Consider the following 19471-nt stretch of genomic DNA (forward strand, 5'->3'; position numbering starts at 1 on the left):
CAGCTTTGAAACGGAGATGAGCACTGCAACTCTAGAGTCGCATTCGACTGGCTTTCGAGCAAGGGAAACCTTTTACCTTTAGAGTGGAGCAGTTCATATCCTGAACAGAATATAACTGCTGTAATCTTCAAATGGGCAATGCCAGACCCTGTGCGGCTACAGATTGCTGCTGAGCGGGGCTTCCTGTGTTCATGAGCGGCCTGTGTCTGTTTGGCAGCACCAACACGTGTTTGAGGTGAAACATAAAACCCTCCAGGATTAAATGTGGGGTTAGAACTCTGCACGCACAAAGAACAGTCCAGTGCACAGGGCTTGGATGCCGGAGATGTGGACTGCACTGCAGGGTGGGCCAGCCTCCAGGCGGGGCCTAGAAAGGGTTGCCAACCTGCAGTTGCTGGCTGGAGATCTCGTAGGATGACAATGGATCTTGTGGGATCACAATGGATCTCCAGGCGACAGGGATCAGTTCCCCCGGAGAAAGTGGCTGCTTTGGAAGGCGGACTCGAGGGCATTATACCCCACTGAAGTCCCACCCCACCCTCCCCAAATCTCCAGAGGTGGCAACTGCATGCCTGGAGTTCTCCCAGAATCACAACGGGCCAGAAAGATCAGTTCGACTGGAGGAAATGGAAGCCTCCAAGGGCAGGCTCTAGGCATGGGTTGGAGATTTGAGGGGGTGGAGCCTGGGGAGGGTGGGGTTCGGGTTCAGAAGGACCTCAGGAGAGCACAACGCCATAGAGCAGTGGTGTCAAACTTGCGGCCCAGGGGCCGGATCAGGCCCTTGGAGGGCTTCTCTCAGGCCCTCAGTGGAACCGGCTGTCTTCTGCTGCTTCTTCCAGTTCTGCTTCTGCTGCTGCGTCATCGCAGGTTTGCATCTTACAGATACACACCTGAACAGCATACTCAGGATTGCAACAGCACAGACATTCTGATGCAATAATTCAGAGCAAGAGGTGGCAGTTATCAGACACTGTTAAATAAACAAAATATTGCAAGAGTGCTCATGAGGGACCACCTTTCCCCATATGTTCCCCCAAGGGCACTACGGTCAGGGGGGCAACATCTGTTGGTTATCCCAGCCCCCAAGGTAGTTAAATATGCTGCAACCAGGGCTAGGGCTTTTTCGGTGGCGGCCCCTACCTGGTGGAACGAGCTCCCGGAGGAGATCATGGCCCTGCGAGACCTTATGCAGTTCCGCAGGGCCTGCAAGACGGAGCTCTTCCACCAGGCTTTTGAGTAGGGGCTGCCACCGCCATCGTACCACCACCTGGTATGGGGATGACAATTATAGAGTAACATCAATTGAGCAGAGACAATTATGTTTACTCGGAGTGTGTTATTGTTATTGGCATTTTATTATGGAATGGTCTGTTGAGCACCGTCTTTTAACTGTTTTATAGGTAATTATAGGTATGATTGTTGATTGTTTTATGTATGCATGTTGGAAGGGCGGGATACAACTTTAATAAATAAATAAATAATAAATACATATGTTTTAAGCATGTTTTTATTTTGTTAAAAATATATCTTTGTGTTTGTGTCCTTTATAAAGTTTGTAGCTCTGCTACCTGGCATTACATTTTATGGCACGCCTGGCCCGGCCCGACAAGGTCTCATTTATGTCAGATCGGGCCCTCATCACAAATGAGTTCGACACCCGTGCTATAGAGTCCCCCCTCCAAAGCAGCCATTGTCTCCAGGACAACCGATCTAGGTTGTCTGGAAATCAATTGGAAGAGTGGGAGATCTCCAGGTGCCACCCGGAAGACGGCAACCTTATCACACCCCTGCCGAGCCCCCTCCAGTCCCAAAACCCTGCCTTCCCCAGGCACTGCCCCCAAATCCCCCGGAATTTCCCGAGCTGGAGTTGGCAAGCGTGAATGCTGCGGCTGGAACCCCGCAAAAGCCTCCAAGGCGTGACGCGGCCCCTTTAAAAGCCCCCGGGTGTGTGGGGGGGGGGTCTCTCGCGCCCCGAACAGGTGGCCGCGGCTAGAAATTGATACTCAACGTTCTAAAGAGGGGGGGACAAAAGGAGAGCGAAGGGGCGCGAGGCCAATCGGAGGGGAGGTGTGGGCGAGCCGGGCCAATGAGCGGGCGGCGAGGCGAGAGGGGGCGTGGCGGCGGGCGCTGGGCTGGAACTGGTGCAGTTTCCAGGTCGGTCCTCCGCCCGGGCGAGCGGGGCGCGCAGAGGGTCGGGGCCGGCCATGGCGAAGCGGCTGGCGGGGGGCCCCGCGGCCCTCCAGGCGGAGGACTTCTCCTTCGTCAGTCCGCTGGTCAAGTACCTGCTCTTCTTCTTCAACATGGTCTTCTGGGTGAGCCGGGGCGGGGCTGGGTGCCGCTTGCGTGTCGGTCGCGTGTACGTGTGAATGGGACGCGCGCGTGTGCCGAGGTCCGTTAGTGTCCGGCCACCTAGTGGGGAAAGGGGGGGCTTTTGCCCTTGAGGGGGGGGATCGTATCCTGCAGCGGCTCTTCTTGCTGCAATCCGGCGTCTCGTGGGAACGCTTCAGTGGACGCGCGAGTGCAAAGGAAGCTGGGTGGTGGCGTTTCCCCAAGGCTCGTGGGGATGCTTTTGAAAGATTCACCGTGACGTCGGTGATATACTGGTGGGCGAGTAGAAAGGGGGATTGCTGGAGATGTATCGAGCGTGCCCCCCTTGAGTGCCTTTCTAAGCTTCCTTGCCCTCTGGAAGGGAACTCAAAGGGCATTTAAATGTCTTCTGAAGGCAATTAAATGCCATCTGGGCTGTTTTCTCCCTAGGAGCTGTCGTATTCGCTGCCTTGTCCCTTGAACGGAAGGGCTAGAAACAGCCTCGGAGTCTCCCCCTTTGAAGACGGGCATGCAGATTAATTTAATTGTGATTTAATTATTTTTCTTATTTTTAAAGGCAAAACAAACATGCGGTGGGGGATATTAACCTATCACTTATTTCCTTTACAAACTCATGCCTACATTGTAATGCATTTATGAATGTATCAGTTTATCACTCTGTAATGTATTATTTTAACTGTGATGTTTTCATTGCGTATTGTGTATGTTTTATTTTGTATTTATGTTATTGGAAGCCGCCCCGAGCCCGCTTTGCGGGGAGGGTGGGGTATAAATTTGACACTAAATAAATAAATAAAATTCACCTTATGTCATTAATAAAGTCTCTTGCAAAAAAACAACAACCAGCTCTGAAGCTCATTTGCCCTTAATAAGATTCCAGTAGTTATATTGTTCACTTGCAGTAGTGAACAATTTAATTGTGATTTAAATGCCCCCTTAAAGATTTAAATGCCCCCTCCCACAACAAAATTCTTATGGGAAGCGCTGTTAAGTTACATCCAACTCATGGGGTTTTTAGGGCAAGAGACAAACAAGGGTGGTTGGCTGTTGCCCTGCCTCTGCGTAGCAACCTGGGACTTCCTTGGTGGTCTCCCTTCCAAATACTAACCGGGGCCGCCCATGATTGGTACCAGGGCCTGGTGAGGTTGGGCCAGTCTGGGCCGTCCAGGTCAGGACAAAAGACATTCACAGGTGGGTTTGCTCTTGCCTGCCTCTGCATAGCAACTCTGGGCTTCCTTGATCATCTCCCCTCTGAACACTAACTAGACCTGCTTAGATTGTGAGATCGGGGCCCCCTGGGCCAATCCAGGTCAGGGCGACTAAGCTTAAGGGTGAGGCATTTTTATGGTGTTCTGCAGAAAAGGAAACCTCGTGTAATCAGTGTTCCCTCTAAGCTGAGTTAGTGTGAGCTAGCTCACAGTTTTTTAGCCTCCAGCTCACACATTTTTGTCTTAGCTCAGGAAGGGATGGCTCCAGAGCAACTAATTTATGCAGCAGCCAAATTGTTTGCTCACAACTTTAATGCCAGTAACTCACAAAGCACAATTTTTGCTCACAAGACCCCACAGCTTAGAGGGAACATCGTGTTTGCAATGACGTGTTTAAAGGGCAACCTCTTCTTGCTATACTGGCAGGTTGGAAAATAAGGAAATGGTCATTAATCTCCGGAACGTCCTGCGTGAAGGGCGGCCGCTAAGGTTGCCAGCTATGGGTTGGGAAATCCCTGGAGATCTTAGGTCTGGAAGCCATGCTCCCTCTAAGCTGTGGAGTCCTGTGAGCAAAAATTCTACTTTGCGAGCTACTGGCATGAAAGCTGCGAGCGGGCGATTTGGCGGCTGCATGAATTAGTTTGCTCTGGAGCCAGCCTTCCTGAGCTAAGCCAAAAATGTGTGAGCCGGAGGCTTAAAAAACTGTGAGCTAGCTCACACTAGTTCGGCTTAGAGGGAACACTGGCTGGAAGATGAGGTCGGGGGAGGTGAGGGGTCTTTATAGGGATGGAATGCAATGAAGCCCCCCCCCTCCAAAGCAGCTGTTTGCTGCAGAGGAACTAATCTCCGTTTTCATTGCGAGAGATCTCCAGACCCCACCTGGAGGTTGGCGACCCTAGTTGTTTTGAAGAGATCTTGGAGGAGGAGAGAGAGAGATGTAGAATCATAGAGTTGGGACCTCCGGAGTCATCTAGTCCAACCCCCCCGTTCCATACCCAGAAGATGACAAAAATCCCTCCAGGATCCCAGGCCAAACCGGCCTGCAGAAAAATGGCTTCCTGACCCCAACGTGGCGGTCGGCATTTCCCTGGGTGTGTAAGAACGGGCCACGAGAACTAAGCACTGATCTTGCAGAGCAGTGCAGGGGAAGGAGTGTTTGGGTCTGGTCCCAATGGACCTGGGTTCCAGTGACGCTTCCGAGGCCAGCGGTTTTCACTCTCTGGAGGACGTTTGGAGGGAAGAACCAGAGAGCAAACCTGGGACCGGTGCATGCTAAGCTGCGGCTCATTGCTCCCTCTAAGCCAGTTTGGTGTCATGGTTAAGTGTGCGGGCTCTAATCTGGGAGAACCGGGTTTGATTCTCCACTCCTCCACTTGAACCTGCTGATGTGACCTTGGGTCAGTCACAAGCTCTGGCACAGCTGTCCTTGAAAAAGAGCAGTTTGTGTCAGAGCTCTCTCAGCCCGGCCTACCTCACAAGGTGTCTGTTGTGGGGAGGGGAAGGGAAAGGAGTTTGTAAGCCGCTCTGAGACTCCAAGTGAAGGGTGGGGTATAAATCCAATCTCCTCCTCCTCCTCCCTAAGCCGTGGAGTCTTGTGAGCAAAAACTCTACTTTGTGAGCTCCTGGCATCAAAGTTGTGAGCGAGCGATTTGGCTGCTGCATGAATCACTTTGCCCTGGGGCCATCCCTTCCTGAGCTGAGACAAATATGTGTGAGCCGGAGGCTAAAAAAACTGTGAGCACGCTCACACTGACTCAGCTTAGAGGGGGCACGGCTGGTGACCTTCGGCCCTTCCCAGGGATGGGGGTCAGCCGGTGCGTTGTGGCGGAATGTCCCTAGGGCTGTGGACAGGCCAAGTTGCATTGCGTGTGATTTGCTAGAACAAGCAGGAGCAGCCTGATCAGTGTGGTTTCTGGTTTCCAGAGTGGATTGTCGCAGTGTTCTCAGCACGGGGCTGCCCTTGAGAACAATCCAAAAACTTGCTTTAGTTCAAAAATGCGTTCTGAGCCTGGCTACAGGGTACAGTCAGACTCAGATTTCTTCTGGAAGAACTTCCCTAGTTGCCTCTTTGTTTCTGGACCCAATTATGGGTGCCTTTAAATCCATAAGTCTTTCCGCCATCGGGGAAAAAAGGTAAAGGTTCCCTTGCTCGAAAGACAGTCGAGTCCGACTCTAGGGTTGCGGTGCTCATCTCCGTTTCAAAGCCGAAGAGCCGGCGCTGTCCGAAGACGTTTCCATAGTCATTTGGCCGGCATGACTAAACGCCCAGGCGCACGGAATGCTGTTAACCTTCCCACCGAAGTGGTACCTATTTATCCCCTTGTAATTTCTTGCTTTCGAACTGATAGGTTGGCTAAAGCATAATTTCCTCCCATGAGACCCACCAGGAGAGGGGTCGGTGGTCACAAAAGACAAGGCTTTTCCTGTGGTGGCCCCCGAGTTCTTTTTATTGTAACCTTGTTATTGGATTTTATTGTTATGCCTTATGACTGTGAGCTGCCTCATAGAAGAAGAGATTGGATTTATACCCCGCCCTTCGCTACCCGAAGGAGTCTCAAAGTGGTTTACAATGTCCTTCCCCTCCCCACAACAGACACCCTGGGAGGCAGGTGGGGCTGAGAGAGCTCTTTCAAGGACTGCCCCTGAGAGAACAGCTCTGAGAGAACTTGTGACTGACCCATGGCCACACCAGCTGGCTGCACGTGGAGGAGGAGTGGGGAATTGAACCCGGTTCTCCCAGATTAGGGTCCGCGCTCCTGACCACTACACCAGACTGGCTCTTTCCTTGTTTGCTTGTTGGAAATAAATAAACCAAGATTCCTACTTCTGGTTGTATGTGGTTTGGCCTCTGGAGTAACTACCTCTTGTCATCTGACAGCCACCTTTTAGTAGCCACAGGGCAATTAGCTGAGTGGGCTATTAAATGTTCCCAATCTTGTAATCAATTTATTTTCTTGCCCTTTTATCCATAGAGAACATGGCAGCGTTCCCCCTAAGCTGAGTGAGTGTGAGCTAGCTCACAGATTTCTGCCTTAGCTCAGGAAGGAGGGCTCCAGAGCAAACTGATTTATGCAGTGGCCAAACTGCTCGCTCACAAAGTAGGATTTTTGCTCACAAGACTCCACTGCTTAGAAGGAGTGTTGGTTGGAGCACCTTCCTTATGGGGAAAGACTGAAAGGTTTCGGACTTTTCAGGGTAGAAAAGAGAGGACTAAGGGGGGAAATGAGACAGTTTTATGAGATTATGCATGGGGTGGTGAGAGTTGGCAAAGAGAATTTTCTCCCTCTCCCAAAAGACTGGAACTTGAATGCTTCTAATGAAGCTGACGGGCAGTAGGTTCAGGACAGACAAAAGGAAAGTGATTAAAACGTGGAATTCGCTGCCAGAGGGTGTAGTGACGGCCACAGGAATAAACAGCTTGAAAGGGGGATTAGATAGATTCACGAAGGGGTGGGTCTGTCAGTGGCTAGTAGCCAGGGTGACTGTGGGGGAACCTCCACATTCAGAGGCAGTCGACCTCTGAATCCCAGAGCCAGGAGGCAGCATCAGGGGAAGGCCTTAGCCTCTCTGCCCTGTTCTTGGCCCTCCAGAGGAACTGGTTGGCCTCTGTGTGAGACAGGAGGCTGGGCTAGATGGACCACTGGTCTGATTCAGCAGGGCTCTTCTGATATTCTAATGAAGGCCTCGGCCTCTCTGCCCTGTTGTGGGCCCTCCGGAGGAACTGGCTGGCCCCTGTGTGAGACAGGATGCTGGACTAGATGGACCCTTGCTGGTCTGATCCAGCAGGGCTCTTCTGATGTTCTTATGAAGGCCTCTCTGCCCTGTTGTTGGACCAACAGAGGAACTGGTTGGCCTCTGTGTGAGACAGGATGCTGGACTAGATGGACCCCCACTGGTCTGATCCAACAGGGTTCTTCTTGTGTTCTAATTAAGGCCTTTGCCTCTCTGCCCTGTTGTTGGCCCTCCAGAGGAACTGGTTGGCCCATGTGTGAGACAAGAGGCTGGACTACGTGGACCACTCTTCGCTCGGGAAGGAGGGCTCCAGAGCAAACTGATTCATGCAGCCGCCAAATCGCTCGCTCCCAGCTTTAATGCCAGCGAGCTCACCGAGTAGAATTTCTGCTCACGAGACTCCATGGCTTAGAGGGAGCATCGCTTCCCGGGAGCCAGTAATTGGCTTTCTGGCAAGCCAGCAGATTTCATTTCGACTCTGTCCACCTTGGCTGTGGCTGCCAATTCAGTCTCTGCTGCTTCTGCGCTTATTTCAGGGCTTCACGTGAAGGTGAGAGACGGCGCCTGTAGATGTCGTTCAGTGGATAGATCGGCTAGAGCACCTACTTTGCGTCCAGAAAATCCCGATTCAGTCCCGGGCGTCTCCAGCCCAAAGATCTTGGGTCAGAGGTGCCGGGGAAAATCTCCTGGTGGAGCCTGCATGCAACGGCTGCTCTGACTCCCAATAAAATTACAAAACAACAATGAGTCACACAGTATATATGGAAAGGGGGGAAAGGGGAAAAGAACTGTGTGTGGAGTTAACAATAATTACACTAACCATATTCTGTGGAAAGCAAGATACCGATACGAGTTGTATTGGATTAATCTTGGACTCTGTGAGCCGTGGGAAGAATTTATATTGAATTATTTCTCCTTATGCTGTGAATGGCTCAAGTGGTTAAGACGCTGAATTGCAGGCTGTGGAAGGTCAGCGGTTCAAGACCCGGGTGCCGCAAGACAGGGTGAGCTCCTGTCTCCAGTTCCAGCTCCTGCCAACCTAGCAGTTCGAAAGCAAGAAATTGCAAGTAGATAAATAGGGACCACTTTGGTGGGAAGGTAACAGCGTTCCGTGCGCCTTGGTGTTTAGTCATGCCGGCCACATGACCACGGAAACGTCTTCGGACAGCGCTGGCTCTTCGGCTTTGAAACGGAGATGAGCACCGCAACCCTAGAGTCGGATTCGACTGGCTTTCGAGCAAGGGAACCTTTGCCTTTACCTTTACTATGCTGTGAATGGATTTTGCTGAATGAATTTGTATCGTATGAAGTGTTTGGTTATAAGATGTACAACTGGTTCACTTAAATGTATTATGATTTATTATAAATGAATATTTCTTGTTTTTCACAGAATGTAATTATTGTTAACCCCCCCACAGCTTTCCCCCCCTTTTTTCCTGACCCCCAGTAACGCAGCTGCGTATAATCCACAAGATAGGGATGTTCTTTTGTTAGAATAGAACTACAAAATTGGGAAGAAGAAGAAGAGAAGAAATTGGATTTATACCCCACCCTTCACTTGGCGTCTCAGAGCGGCTTACAAACTCCCTTCCTTTCCGCTCCCCACAACAGACACCCTGTGAGGTGGGTGGGGCTGAGAGAGCTCTGAGAGAACTGCCTTTTCAAGGACAGGTCTGAGAGAACTTGTGACTGACCCAAGGTCACACCAGCCAGGTGCAAGTGGAGGAGGAGTGGGGAATCAAACCCGGTTCCCCCAGGTTAGAGTCCATGCACTTAACCACTAAACCAAACTGTGTAGGGCTCAGAGAACAACAACAGCCCGAGGTGCTCTACGCCACGGCCAGCCCAGCTGGGGTTACAAGATCTCTCATTACCTCCCGAAACTGCTGCCATTTCACCCTTTCAGGGAATCAGCCTTCTGAAAGACAGTCTGAAGTCATAATTTGTAGGTTCTCTTAACTTTGTCAGATTCCCAATTTGGAATCTGACAAAGGATATTATATCCTTTAAAAGGATATTATAACTTTGGAAAAAGTGCAGAAAAGGGCAACTCGAATGATAAAAGGGTTGGAACACTTTCTCTATGAGGAAAGGTTAAGGCGCTTAGGGCTCTTTAGCTTGGAGAAACGGCGACTGAGGGGTGACATGATTGAGGTTTATAAGATTATGCATGGGAAAGAGCAGGTAGAGAAAGATGTACTTTTCTCCCTTTCTCACAATACAAGAACTCGTGGGCACTCCATGAAATTGCTGAGCGGTTGGGTTAGAACGGATAAAAGGAAGTCCTTCTTCACCCAAAGAGAGATTAACACTTGGAATTCACTGCCACAGGAAGTGGTGGCGGCTACAAGCATGGACGGCTTCAAAAGGGAATTGGATAAGCATATGGAGCAGAGGTCCATCAGTGGCTATTAGCCACAAGGTATAGATAGGGGCTCTGGGGCAAGTGATGCTCTGTCATCTTGGTGCTTGGGGGGGGGGGCAACAGTGGGAGGGCTTCTAATGTCCTGGCCCCACTGGTGGACCTCCTGATGGCACTGGTATTTCTGGCCACTGTGTGACACAGAGTGTTGGACTGGATGGGCCTTTGGCCTGATCCAACATTGGCTTCTCTTCTGTTCTTATGTTCTTAGGAATGCCAGGGCTTGGGCAGACATTGGCTAGTGATCTGTATTTCCTTTCCCATGATGCCCTGAAGTTCTGTTAACCAGTTAGATCCTGGGCTGATCCTGTGTCTCGTTTTTGGTGTGGTGGTTTGGTGTCGTGGTTCAGTGCGCAGGCTCTAATCTGGGCGAACCGGGGTTTGATTCCCCACTCCTCCGCTCGCAGCTGCTGGATGACCTTGGGCAAGCCGTAGTTCTCTCAGAGCTGTTCTCCCGAGGGCAGTTCTCTCAGAGCTCTCTCAGCCCCACCGACCTCCCAGGCAGTTCCCTCTAAGCTGAGTGAGTGTGAGCTAGCTCACCGTTTTTTTAGCCTCCGGCTCACACATTTTTGCCTTGGCTCAGGAAGGAGGGCTCCAGAGCAAACTAATTCATGCAGTAGCCAAATCGCTCGCTCACAATGCAGAATTTTTGCTCACAAGACTCCACAGCTTAGAGGGAGCATTGCTCACAGGGTGTCTGTTGTGGGGAGGGGAAGGGAAAGGAGTCTGTAAGCCGCTCTGAGACTCCGAGTGAAGGGCGGGGTATAAATCCAATCTCTCCTCTTCTTCCAGCTCCTAGAGCCGTTTTTTCAAAGAAGCAGAAAGTTTCATCTACTAAGGACGGATTAGGGAGAAGGTCCAACAGACAACACGCCTCCTCCTCCTCCTCCTCTAGACTCATATTTTCTTCCTCTTGTTATTTCCTTGTTGCTTTCTCTTACATGGACCGCCCCTGGCTTTCTGCAATCCAAATCTTATGCACACGGGCATCCTGATGTGTTGTTCTTGCGCTGCAGTTGATTTCCATGGTGACGGTTAATAAACCTTTCTTGGTCTTAAAGGTGCCGCTGGATTCTAAATTTCTTCTTATGCATCTCAGCTTATCTTGAAGAGTCGAGAAGTCACAGATTTCCCAACAAGAAGGTCAAATTCACTTTAAAAAAAAAAGCACACCGAGTTAAAATAAAATAAAATTGCCAATAAGATACCCTAGGAAAGAATAACCCATATCCAGCCTCTCTAAGATATCTAGCGGAAAGCCTGCCCCCCCTGCCCCCCCCGGGAAAGAGCTAAGAACTATTACATGACGAGACAACTGCATTTGAAAGTCATTTTATCTAATCTCAAGGCAACTGGCTACATGTCCAGTCCAATACTCCCTCTAAGCTGTGGAGCCTTGTGAGCAAGAATTCTACTTTGTGAGCTCCTGGCCTTAAAGTTGTGAGCGAGCGGTTTGGCCGCTGCGTAAATTAGTTTGCTCTGGAGCCCTCCTTCCTGAGCCAAGGCAAAAATGTGTGAGCCAGAGGCTAAAAAACGGTGAGCTGGCTCACACTCACTCAGCTTAGAGGGAACACTGGTCTCCGGCCCAAGTGAGTGCATCGTTCTACCGGAGGAGACACATCCGCCATTTGGACTGGACGCCTTGGTCACCTGCCTCCTCAGCGGTTCTGTGGAAGCAATGCCCCTGCTTTATGTCCTCACCGTATGCACCAGATTGCGGGGCCTTCCACAGGTCACCCTCTAGAATGAACATAAGAACATAACAATGTTGGATCCGGCCAAAGGCCCATCCAGTCCAACACTCTGTGTCACACAGTGGCCAGAAATACCAGGTGCCCTCAGGAGGTCCACCAGGATCTAACTGGTTAACAGAATGGATCCGACACCCTCGGCGTCAAGGGCTCTGGACCGACCACTGGTTCCGACTTGGTGCCCCCCTCCCACCTCAGCAGCAACAGAATTCAAGAACGGAGTGGGGGCGGCAGGAGGTGATGTGAAAGATTGAAGTCCTGGAGAGCCGCTGCCAGTTGAAGTAGGCGATGTTGCCCTGGACGGACCGAGGGTCTGATTCAGTATGAGGCAGCTTCCTTTCCATTCACCTGGTGTGGCGTCCTCGCTTATTGGGGAGACTGTTTCTCCTTTAAAAACCACTCTGTGTATGTGAACGTAGTAGTTTTCTGCTGCCACCAGGAATTAAAAATTCCAACTCTATTTTGGTAGAATGACCCAGTGTCTGGTCGCTTCAGAGGGCTCTGTGGCCCTGAGGAAGGACTGTTCTAATTGCTGGGATAAGTTTAAACACATAATGATTTACTTATAAAAAACAAAATAGGTTTCTGGGTATTTTTGAACGGTTGTTGAAGAAAGAAAATATAACTGATAAAGCTTGGCATCACACACAGTCTCTCATACACCAAAACTCAAGTCTGACAGGTTTAGACACTCAGTCTAAACTCTCTTTCTCATAGCCACACAGGCTAAACTTTCTCTCTCGTAGCCACACAGGCTAAACTTTCTCTCTCGTAGACAGGCTAAACTTTCTCTCTCGTATCCACACAGGCTAAACTTTCTCTCTCATAGCCACACAGGCTAACTTCTCTCCACACTCGTCTCTTCAAGAACACAGAATCGCCTCAGCGATCTCTCTCCTGCCACACTCTCAGTCATCAGCCAATCACATCACACTTATCTCCCTCTATCACTCTCCTTGCATTACTGCAGTCCCACTAAACATTTAAAGAAACACACATGCCAAAACATGAAATCATTACACATGGGCATCCTGATATTGTGTTGTTCTTGGTCCGCAGATGATTTCCATGGTGATGGTGGCGGTGGGAATCTACGCCCGGCTGATGAAGCATGCAGGTAAAGGGGCCCGCATCAGTCCTCTCAGGTGGGTGAGTGGTTTCGGCCCTACGACCTGAGGGGTATGCAAGCTGAGGGGGTCCCAGACTCAAAGGAATGACAGCGACCCCTTCAGTGAAGCTGGAAAAAGTACGGAGGAGGGCAACCAAGATGATTCCGGGGTGGGAGCACATTCCCTAGGAGGAAAGATTGAGGAGTTGGGGGCTTTTCAGTGTAGAAAAGTGACAAGTAACAACATTTATGAAACTATACATGGGATGGAGAGAGTTGACACAGAGAACTTTTTCTCCCTCTCCCAAAAGGCTAGAACTCGAGGACATCCAATGAAGCTGATGGGCAGTAGGTTCAGGATGGGCAAAAGGAAAGACTACTTTACACACAGAGAGATTAAAATGTGGGATTCGCTGCCAGAGGGGGTAGTGATGGCCACAGGAATAAGCATCTTTAAATGGGGATTAGATCGATTCATGGAGGATCAGTCTATCAATGGCTACTAGCTATAGGGAACCACATTCTGCAGCACTGAACCTCTGAATCCCAGAGCCAGGAGGCAACATCTGGAAAGGCCTCGGCCTCTGTGCCCTGTGGTTAGCGGTCCAGAGGAACTGGTCTTTATGAGATTTCTAAAGATAGATTAGATAGAATTTTTTCTTTCTGTGGCTTGGATTGCCACCGTTCTTCCTCTGGGGCTAAACATTTCCCTTCTGGTGTCATCCGACAAACTTTCAAGGGAATGAGAACATAAGAACACCAAGAAGAGCCCTGCTGGATCAGACCAGGGGTCCATCTAGTCCAGCATCCTGTCCCACTTAGTGATCAACCAATTCCTCTGGAAGGCCAACAACAGGGCAGAGAGGCCGAGGCCTTCATAAGAAGAGCCCTGCTGGATCAGACCAGTGAGGGTCCATCTAGTCCAGCACTCCAACAATACCAGAGTCAGAACCCTCTCAGAGTGGCATAGACAACAGACGGCATAGACGGCTCACACATTTTTTGACTTCGCTTAGGAAGCAGGGCTCCGGAGCAAACTGATTTATGCAGCGGCCAAACCGCTCGCTCACAACTTGGTAGCCATGGATTATTTATTTATTTATTTATTATGAGATTTATACCCCGACCTTCCAGCCAGAGCCGGGGATAAAACGTATCCTCCATGACTCTTGTCTCATCCCCTTTTAAGGTTGTGTATCCCTGTGGCCATCACGACACCCCCTGGCAGCGAATCCCCACATTTTCATCCCTCTCAGACTAGCCCACATCACAGGGGTTGATGTGGGGACAAAATGGAGAAGAGGCCGATGTCAGCTGCTTTGTGTCCCCGCTGGGGAGAAGGATGGGGAAATACACGCCTTAGACCAAAAAAATATATATATCAAATTACTTAAAGATCCCTCTCTTTGTTTGCAGAGGCGGCCATGGCTTGTCTTGCCGTCGACCCGGCCATCCTCCTCATCGTGGTGGGTGTCCTGATGTTCTTCATCACCTTCTGCGGTTGCATCGGCTCTCTGCGCGAGAACATTTGCCTGCTGCAGACGGTGAGGGTGCCCCTGGGATTACCCCCTGGAGCTACGTGGGGGAGTCAGGGAGAGGACAGGGGGGCACGGGGACCCCTTGTCATGATCTGGGCTGTGCCACCAGAGGCCTACTAGGCCCAGGGACCCTGGCTAGCAGTAGGTGAGGCTGGGCCGACAACTCCCAGAAGCCCGTGAGAGGTTTTGGAGCCAAAATTGACCAATAGGAAAAGAGGAGGGCTTGGAATAAAAGATTTGGAGCAGCAGGAAAAGCTGTTTTTCTTCCCAGAGGGCAAAGCCAGAAGGAAGGCTGGTGCAGGGGACAGACCCTCATCCTGAGGGAAAGGTAAGTAGTCTAGTGCCACTGCAGATAGTGAGCTAGGGACCGTATATATTTAAACGCGTTAGGGCATTTGATTCCTTTTCTTTTCACCGCACTTACTGTTATTATTCTGCACCTTGTTGTTTGACCTCCGATAAAATAAACCTTTTCCTTTTTATACTCTGCCTGGTCCTCACACCTATTATTCGGCCAAAAGGGAGGTCTGAAGGTCTTGGGAGGGTGCTCTGGGCCTTCTCAAGGGATCCTAAATCCAGAGTGGTGGCAGCGTCAGGTGACCCCCCACCTGAGCCATGACACCCCTCCTGAAGCCCTGGAGGAGAGCCTGGGGGCTGGGACCCTCCCAACTCCTAGAAGTGGGTCTGTCTCACATGAAGCTGCCTTCTACTGAATACCTGGAGTCTTTTTTTAAAAAAAAACCAACAATTTTATTAGGATATATCAATAAGTCAAACTATACATCATCTTACAAACTATCTTATATCCTTTTCTCCTAGTATCCCCCCCTTTCTGACTTCCCGCAGTGCTCCAATCTCCAACTCTTAAATTTTCCCGTCTTTTTTCCCCCTTCTTCAATAATAAAATTCTTCAGATAACATAACCATTAACTTTTGTTCTTATATATTTAAACTTATTCTAAATGTCCTTCTATCTTCAATAATTATCAAAGCAAAATAGATGATTTTTCGCATCATATCCCAATATTTCTCTAAATATTCTTTAAGGTCTTTCCAGTCTGCAAAGAATTCTTCTGCTTCTTGATTCTTAAGCTTTCACCAAGCAGGCGCTCTGCCACTGAGCCACGGCCTCTCTCTACAGCTCTCCAGGGTCTCAGGCGGAGGTCTTTCCCGTCACCTCCTGCCTGGTCCTTTTTAGCTGGAGATGCCGGGGATTGAACCTGGGACCTTCTGCATGCCGAGCAGAGGCTCTGCCACTGAGCCACGGCCCCTCTTTACAGCTCTCCAGGTCTCAGGTGGAGGTCTTTCCCATCACCTCCTGCCTGGTCCTTTTTAGGTGGAGATGCCGGGGATTGAACCCGGGACCTTCTGCATGCCAAGCAAAGGCTCTGCCACTGAGCCACGGCCCCTGAGACTTGTTGGGGTTTTTTTCCTCAAAAGAACATTCATGCCCCTTTTTAGCCAGGTGCTGGAACATGATGCCTCTCAGCTTTTGGGAAGGAAAATCCATCCAGCCGGTGGGAGTCTGCATGGGGAAACCTTGGAGTCAGTTTTCCAGCTTGTATGCCTGGGGTACGGGGTAGCTGATTTGGCGATGGTTTCCAGAGATCTAATAGGGTTGGTCTAGCCTGGGCTACCCAGGTCAGGGCAAAATATGCACTGCAAGAAAATACTCTCTTGGATCCAGGCTTGATTATGTGTAATGGTCATTCTCTTCTTGTTGAAACTGGTTCTTCTTTTTTTCTTCAAAAACAATTTATTAGGATATAATAAAAAAAAATCAAACATATATCAAAACTTATACAATTATATATCCTTCCCTCATAGCCTTCCCTCCTCCCTTCCCCCTCCCCTTCTCGGCTTCCCACAGTGCTCCAACCTCCAGCCCAATTCTTGAATTTTCTCCATGACTCCCTTTCTCCTTATTCACATCCACAGGTAACTTATCCTTCAGCTGTTATTCTTATACATTTATCTATTTTCTACTATCCTTTAATTTTCAATAGATTTCAAAGCAAAGTAACTTGTCCTTTACATCCCAGTATTTCTCCAAATAATCTTTAAAGTCTTTCCAGTCTGCAAAAAATTCTTCTGCTTCCAAATTATTAAGTTCCCTTGTCATTTTGTCCATTTCAGCCATAAAAAGTAATTTTTTAATCCATTCCCCTATTTCAGGGACCTTATCTTGTTTCCAACATTGAGCATACGTCATTCTGGCAGTCGTGATCATATACCACATCAATGTCCTTTTTGCCATATTGACTTCTTCCATTTTAAGTCCCAAAAGTAATATTTCCAGTTCTTTCTTGAACTTACATTTCACAATTTTTTCCATTTCTGCATGTATCTCAGCCCAAAACATTTTTGCTTTTTCACATGTCCACCACATATGATAACAGAAGCCCTCCGCATTCTTACATTTCCAACATTTGTTTGACATATTACTATTCATATCTGCAATCTTTTTTGGTGTCATATACCATCTATACATCATCTTATAACAATTTTCTTTAAAATTATTACACGTTGATATTTTCATTGCATTTTCCATAGATATTCCCAAGATGACATCAATATTTCTTTATTCATGTTAACCGCCCATTTTATCATCTGCTCTCTAACTATCTCATCCTCTGTATACCATTTTAGCAATACCTTATACATTTTTGAAATAATTTTTTTCCTCCCTCAAACCACACATTCTCAATATCATTATATTTTTTCCTAAACCCAAAAGCTTTTTTGTTTTCTTTAAACAAATCATTAATCTGTCTATATTGCAACCAACCATATTTAAAAGCCAAATACTCTTCCATTTTCATTTCAAATGTTTTTCCCACTGGTTTCAGCATGTCTCTATATTGTACCCAATCTTCTCCTTTATATGTCAAAAATGGTTTTATAACCTCTGCCGGTACAATCCAAAGTGGTCTCAAAAACTGGTTCTTATGGTCTTGTCATCTGCAGGAACAGATTCCTCTCTTCGTACATGTGGATCTTTGGGTTCTGCACAGAAGTGCGATGGGCCAAGTATGCAACACCACCGCCCCCCTCGCTTTTGTGTTGTCTTGGCCACGCTATTATGCCAGAGACCATAGGGAACCCTTAGTGTAGAAATATAGCCACAAAGAGAACCCTGGATTCCATTGACGCTTTTGAGCTGTGCCTGTGTTATTTTGGAAATCGGGTTCTGCTTACCAGCCGCTCTCGAAGACCGTTGAAACGCTTGATTTATACCTGGGAGAGGCGTTGGGCTGTTATTCTTTCCACAGTGGGACTCTTCTGTTGCAGTTACTTTCTGTTTGGAGGTCTAGGGACACTATCTATGCATGGAATGATGGACGAGCCTCCTGTGGGGGGGGGGTGTTGTTTTTTTGCCTCCCGAAGGGGAATTTTTTATTTTTTTTTGCATTTTCTGCACACTGCAATTATGGGATGGGGGAAGGGATACTAATACCCTAACACTATTACTATGGGTGATGGGTAAAGGAGATCTACTTTCTGTTTGGAGATCTGTGGACACTATCTATGTATGGAATTACAGACGAGCCTGCTGTTGGTTTGGTGTCGTGGTTAAGTGAGCGGACTCTAATCTGGGAGAACCGGGTTTGATTCCCCACTCCTCCACTTGCACCTGCTGGATGACCTTGGGCAAGCCGTAGCTCTGATAAGAGCTGTCCTTGAAAAAGAGCAGATTCTGTCAGAGCTCTCTCAGCCTCACCTACCGCACAGGGTGTCTGTTGTGGGGAAAGGAAGGGAAAAGAGTTTGTAAGCTGCTCTGAGACTCCCTTGGGTAGTGAAGGGCGGGGTATAAATCCAATCTCTTCTTCTTTTTCTTCTTTTGAATATGTTTTTTGTTTAAACAATGTTTAATTGTTATGAGCAATCTGTTGGATCTATGTCTATGCACTCTATTGGGTTGTGACCACCAGGGGTCATTTCGTAGAAAAAGAGGTGCAGGAGCTCATTAGCATAACTTATTTGCATATGCCACACCCCCTGACATCACCAGAAGTGTGTCAGTAGGCAACACCCACCGCTCAAGCTCCACTGGACTCTTTGAATTGCTAGATATGGGAGACACAGATGCAGATCTGCCCTCACAGAGGAGGGAGAGCTTGTACCTGAATAAATCTTGGCCTTAAAGGTGCCACTGGGCTGGTTTTGGATTGCTATCTGGGGGGGGGGCCGCTTTGTAACGTACCTGGCTGCTTCTTGCTCCTTGTGGCCCGGGGCTGCTGGGAGCAGGGGGTGGGGCTTGTTGCATGTGCCCACCCCCAGGGCTCTTTACTGCCGGAGCTCCGCTCCTGTGCGCTCCTGCAGGAAATGACCCCTGGGACCACTAACCCTTCTTTGTATTTCAATGAATATAATATATAGTATTGAACATAGTTGTGGATTGTAGATGGTCTTCTCTTGGCCACACTGTCGGCAGAGGCTTTTCCCTCTTTGCCCGGGTCCTCGCATCTCTGCCAACTGAGAAAGCAGCAGAAGCTCGCACTGCGGTAAAAGTGTTACACTTTCAGGTGCGACAGGGTGTTGTCTGTTGGCCTGTAATCTCCACCTTGTTGGCACTGCTGCCAAAACAAACAGGGCCAAGAGCCAGTGAGCAGCTCAGAGGTACCATTTGTGGGTGTTGTCTGTTTTGGTGCTGGGAATTGACCTCCGGCCCTCGTTGCTGCCTCTCTCTGCTCTGTGGCTGATTCTCTCCCTCTCTCTCCCCCCTGCAGTTCTCGGTCTGCCTAACGGTCATCTTCTTGCTCCAGCTGGTGGCCGGCGTCCTGGGCTTTGTCTTCTCCGACAAGGTGCGAAGGGAGGGCGTGTAAGGTGAAGCACACTGGGACCAAAACTGCCAACTTCAAGTATAGGTCAATGGGGGTCTGAGACTGAGAGGGGAAAAGATCTTGAGGTCGTAGCAGAGCCGAATGAAAGCGGCAGCGGTGAAAAAGGCAAACTCTGTGTTAGAGCTGATTAGGAAAGGGACTGGGAATGAAAAGGACAATATTGTAATTCCCCTGTATAGATCGACGGTGCGGCCTCATTGGGAATAGCCAATTTGGTGCAGTGGTTAAGTGTAGTGGTTAAGAGCCAGTTTGGTGTCGTGGTGAAGTGCGCGGACTCTGATCTGGGAGAACCGGGTAGAATGAAAAGGCCAATATTGTAATTCCCCTGTATAGATCGACGGTGCGGCCTCATTGGGAATAGCCAGTTTGGTGTGGTGGTTAAGTGTAGTGGTTAAGAGCCAGTTTGGTGTCGTGGTGAAGTGCGCGGACTCTGATCTGGGAGAACCGGGTTTGATTCCCCACTCCTCCGCTTGCACCTGGCTGGATGACCTTGGGGAAGCCGTAGTTCTGATAAGAGCTGTCTTTGAAAAACAGCCGTTT

At 49.1% G+C, this 19471-nt stretch overlaps 1 protein-coding gene across 1 annotated transcript in view; it reads left to right on the plus strand.

The window, feature by feature from the left end:
- The first annotated feature begins 2198 nt into the window (after positions 1 to 2198).
- Positions 2199 to 19471, plus strand: part of TSPAN33 (tetraspanin 33) — a 27064-nt gene continuing 9791 nt past the window's right edge. The window contains exons 1-4 of the mRNA XM_015427352.1: positions 2199 to 2312; positions 12501 to 12558; positions 13966 to 14093; positions 18818 to 18892. Of these exons, the coding sequence (XP_015282838.1) occupies positions 2205 to 2312; positions 12501 to 12558; positions 13966 to 14093; positions 18818 to 18892 (369 nt within the window). The 5' untranslated portion in view covers positions 2199 to 2204. The remainder of the gene's footprint in view (positions 2313 to 12500; positions 12559 to 13965; positions 14094 to 18817; positions 18893 to 19471) is intronic.

This window comes from Gekko japonicus, unplaced genomic scaffold (assembly GCF_001447785.1).
Source record: "Gekko japonicus isolate JY-2015 unplaced genomic scaffold, Gekko_japonicus_V1.1 scaffold1899, whole genome shotgun sequence".
Classification (NCBI taxonomy): domain Eukaryota; kingdom Metazoa; phylum Chordata; class Lepidosauria; order Squamata; family Gekkonidae; genus Gekko; species Gekko japonicus.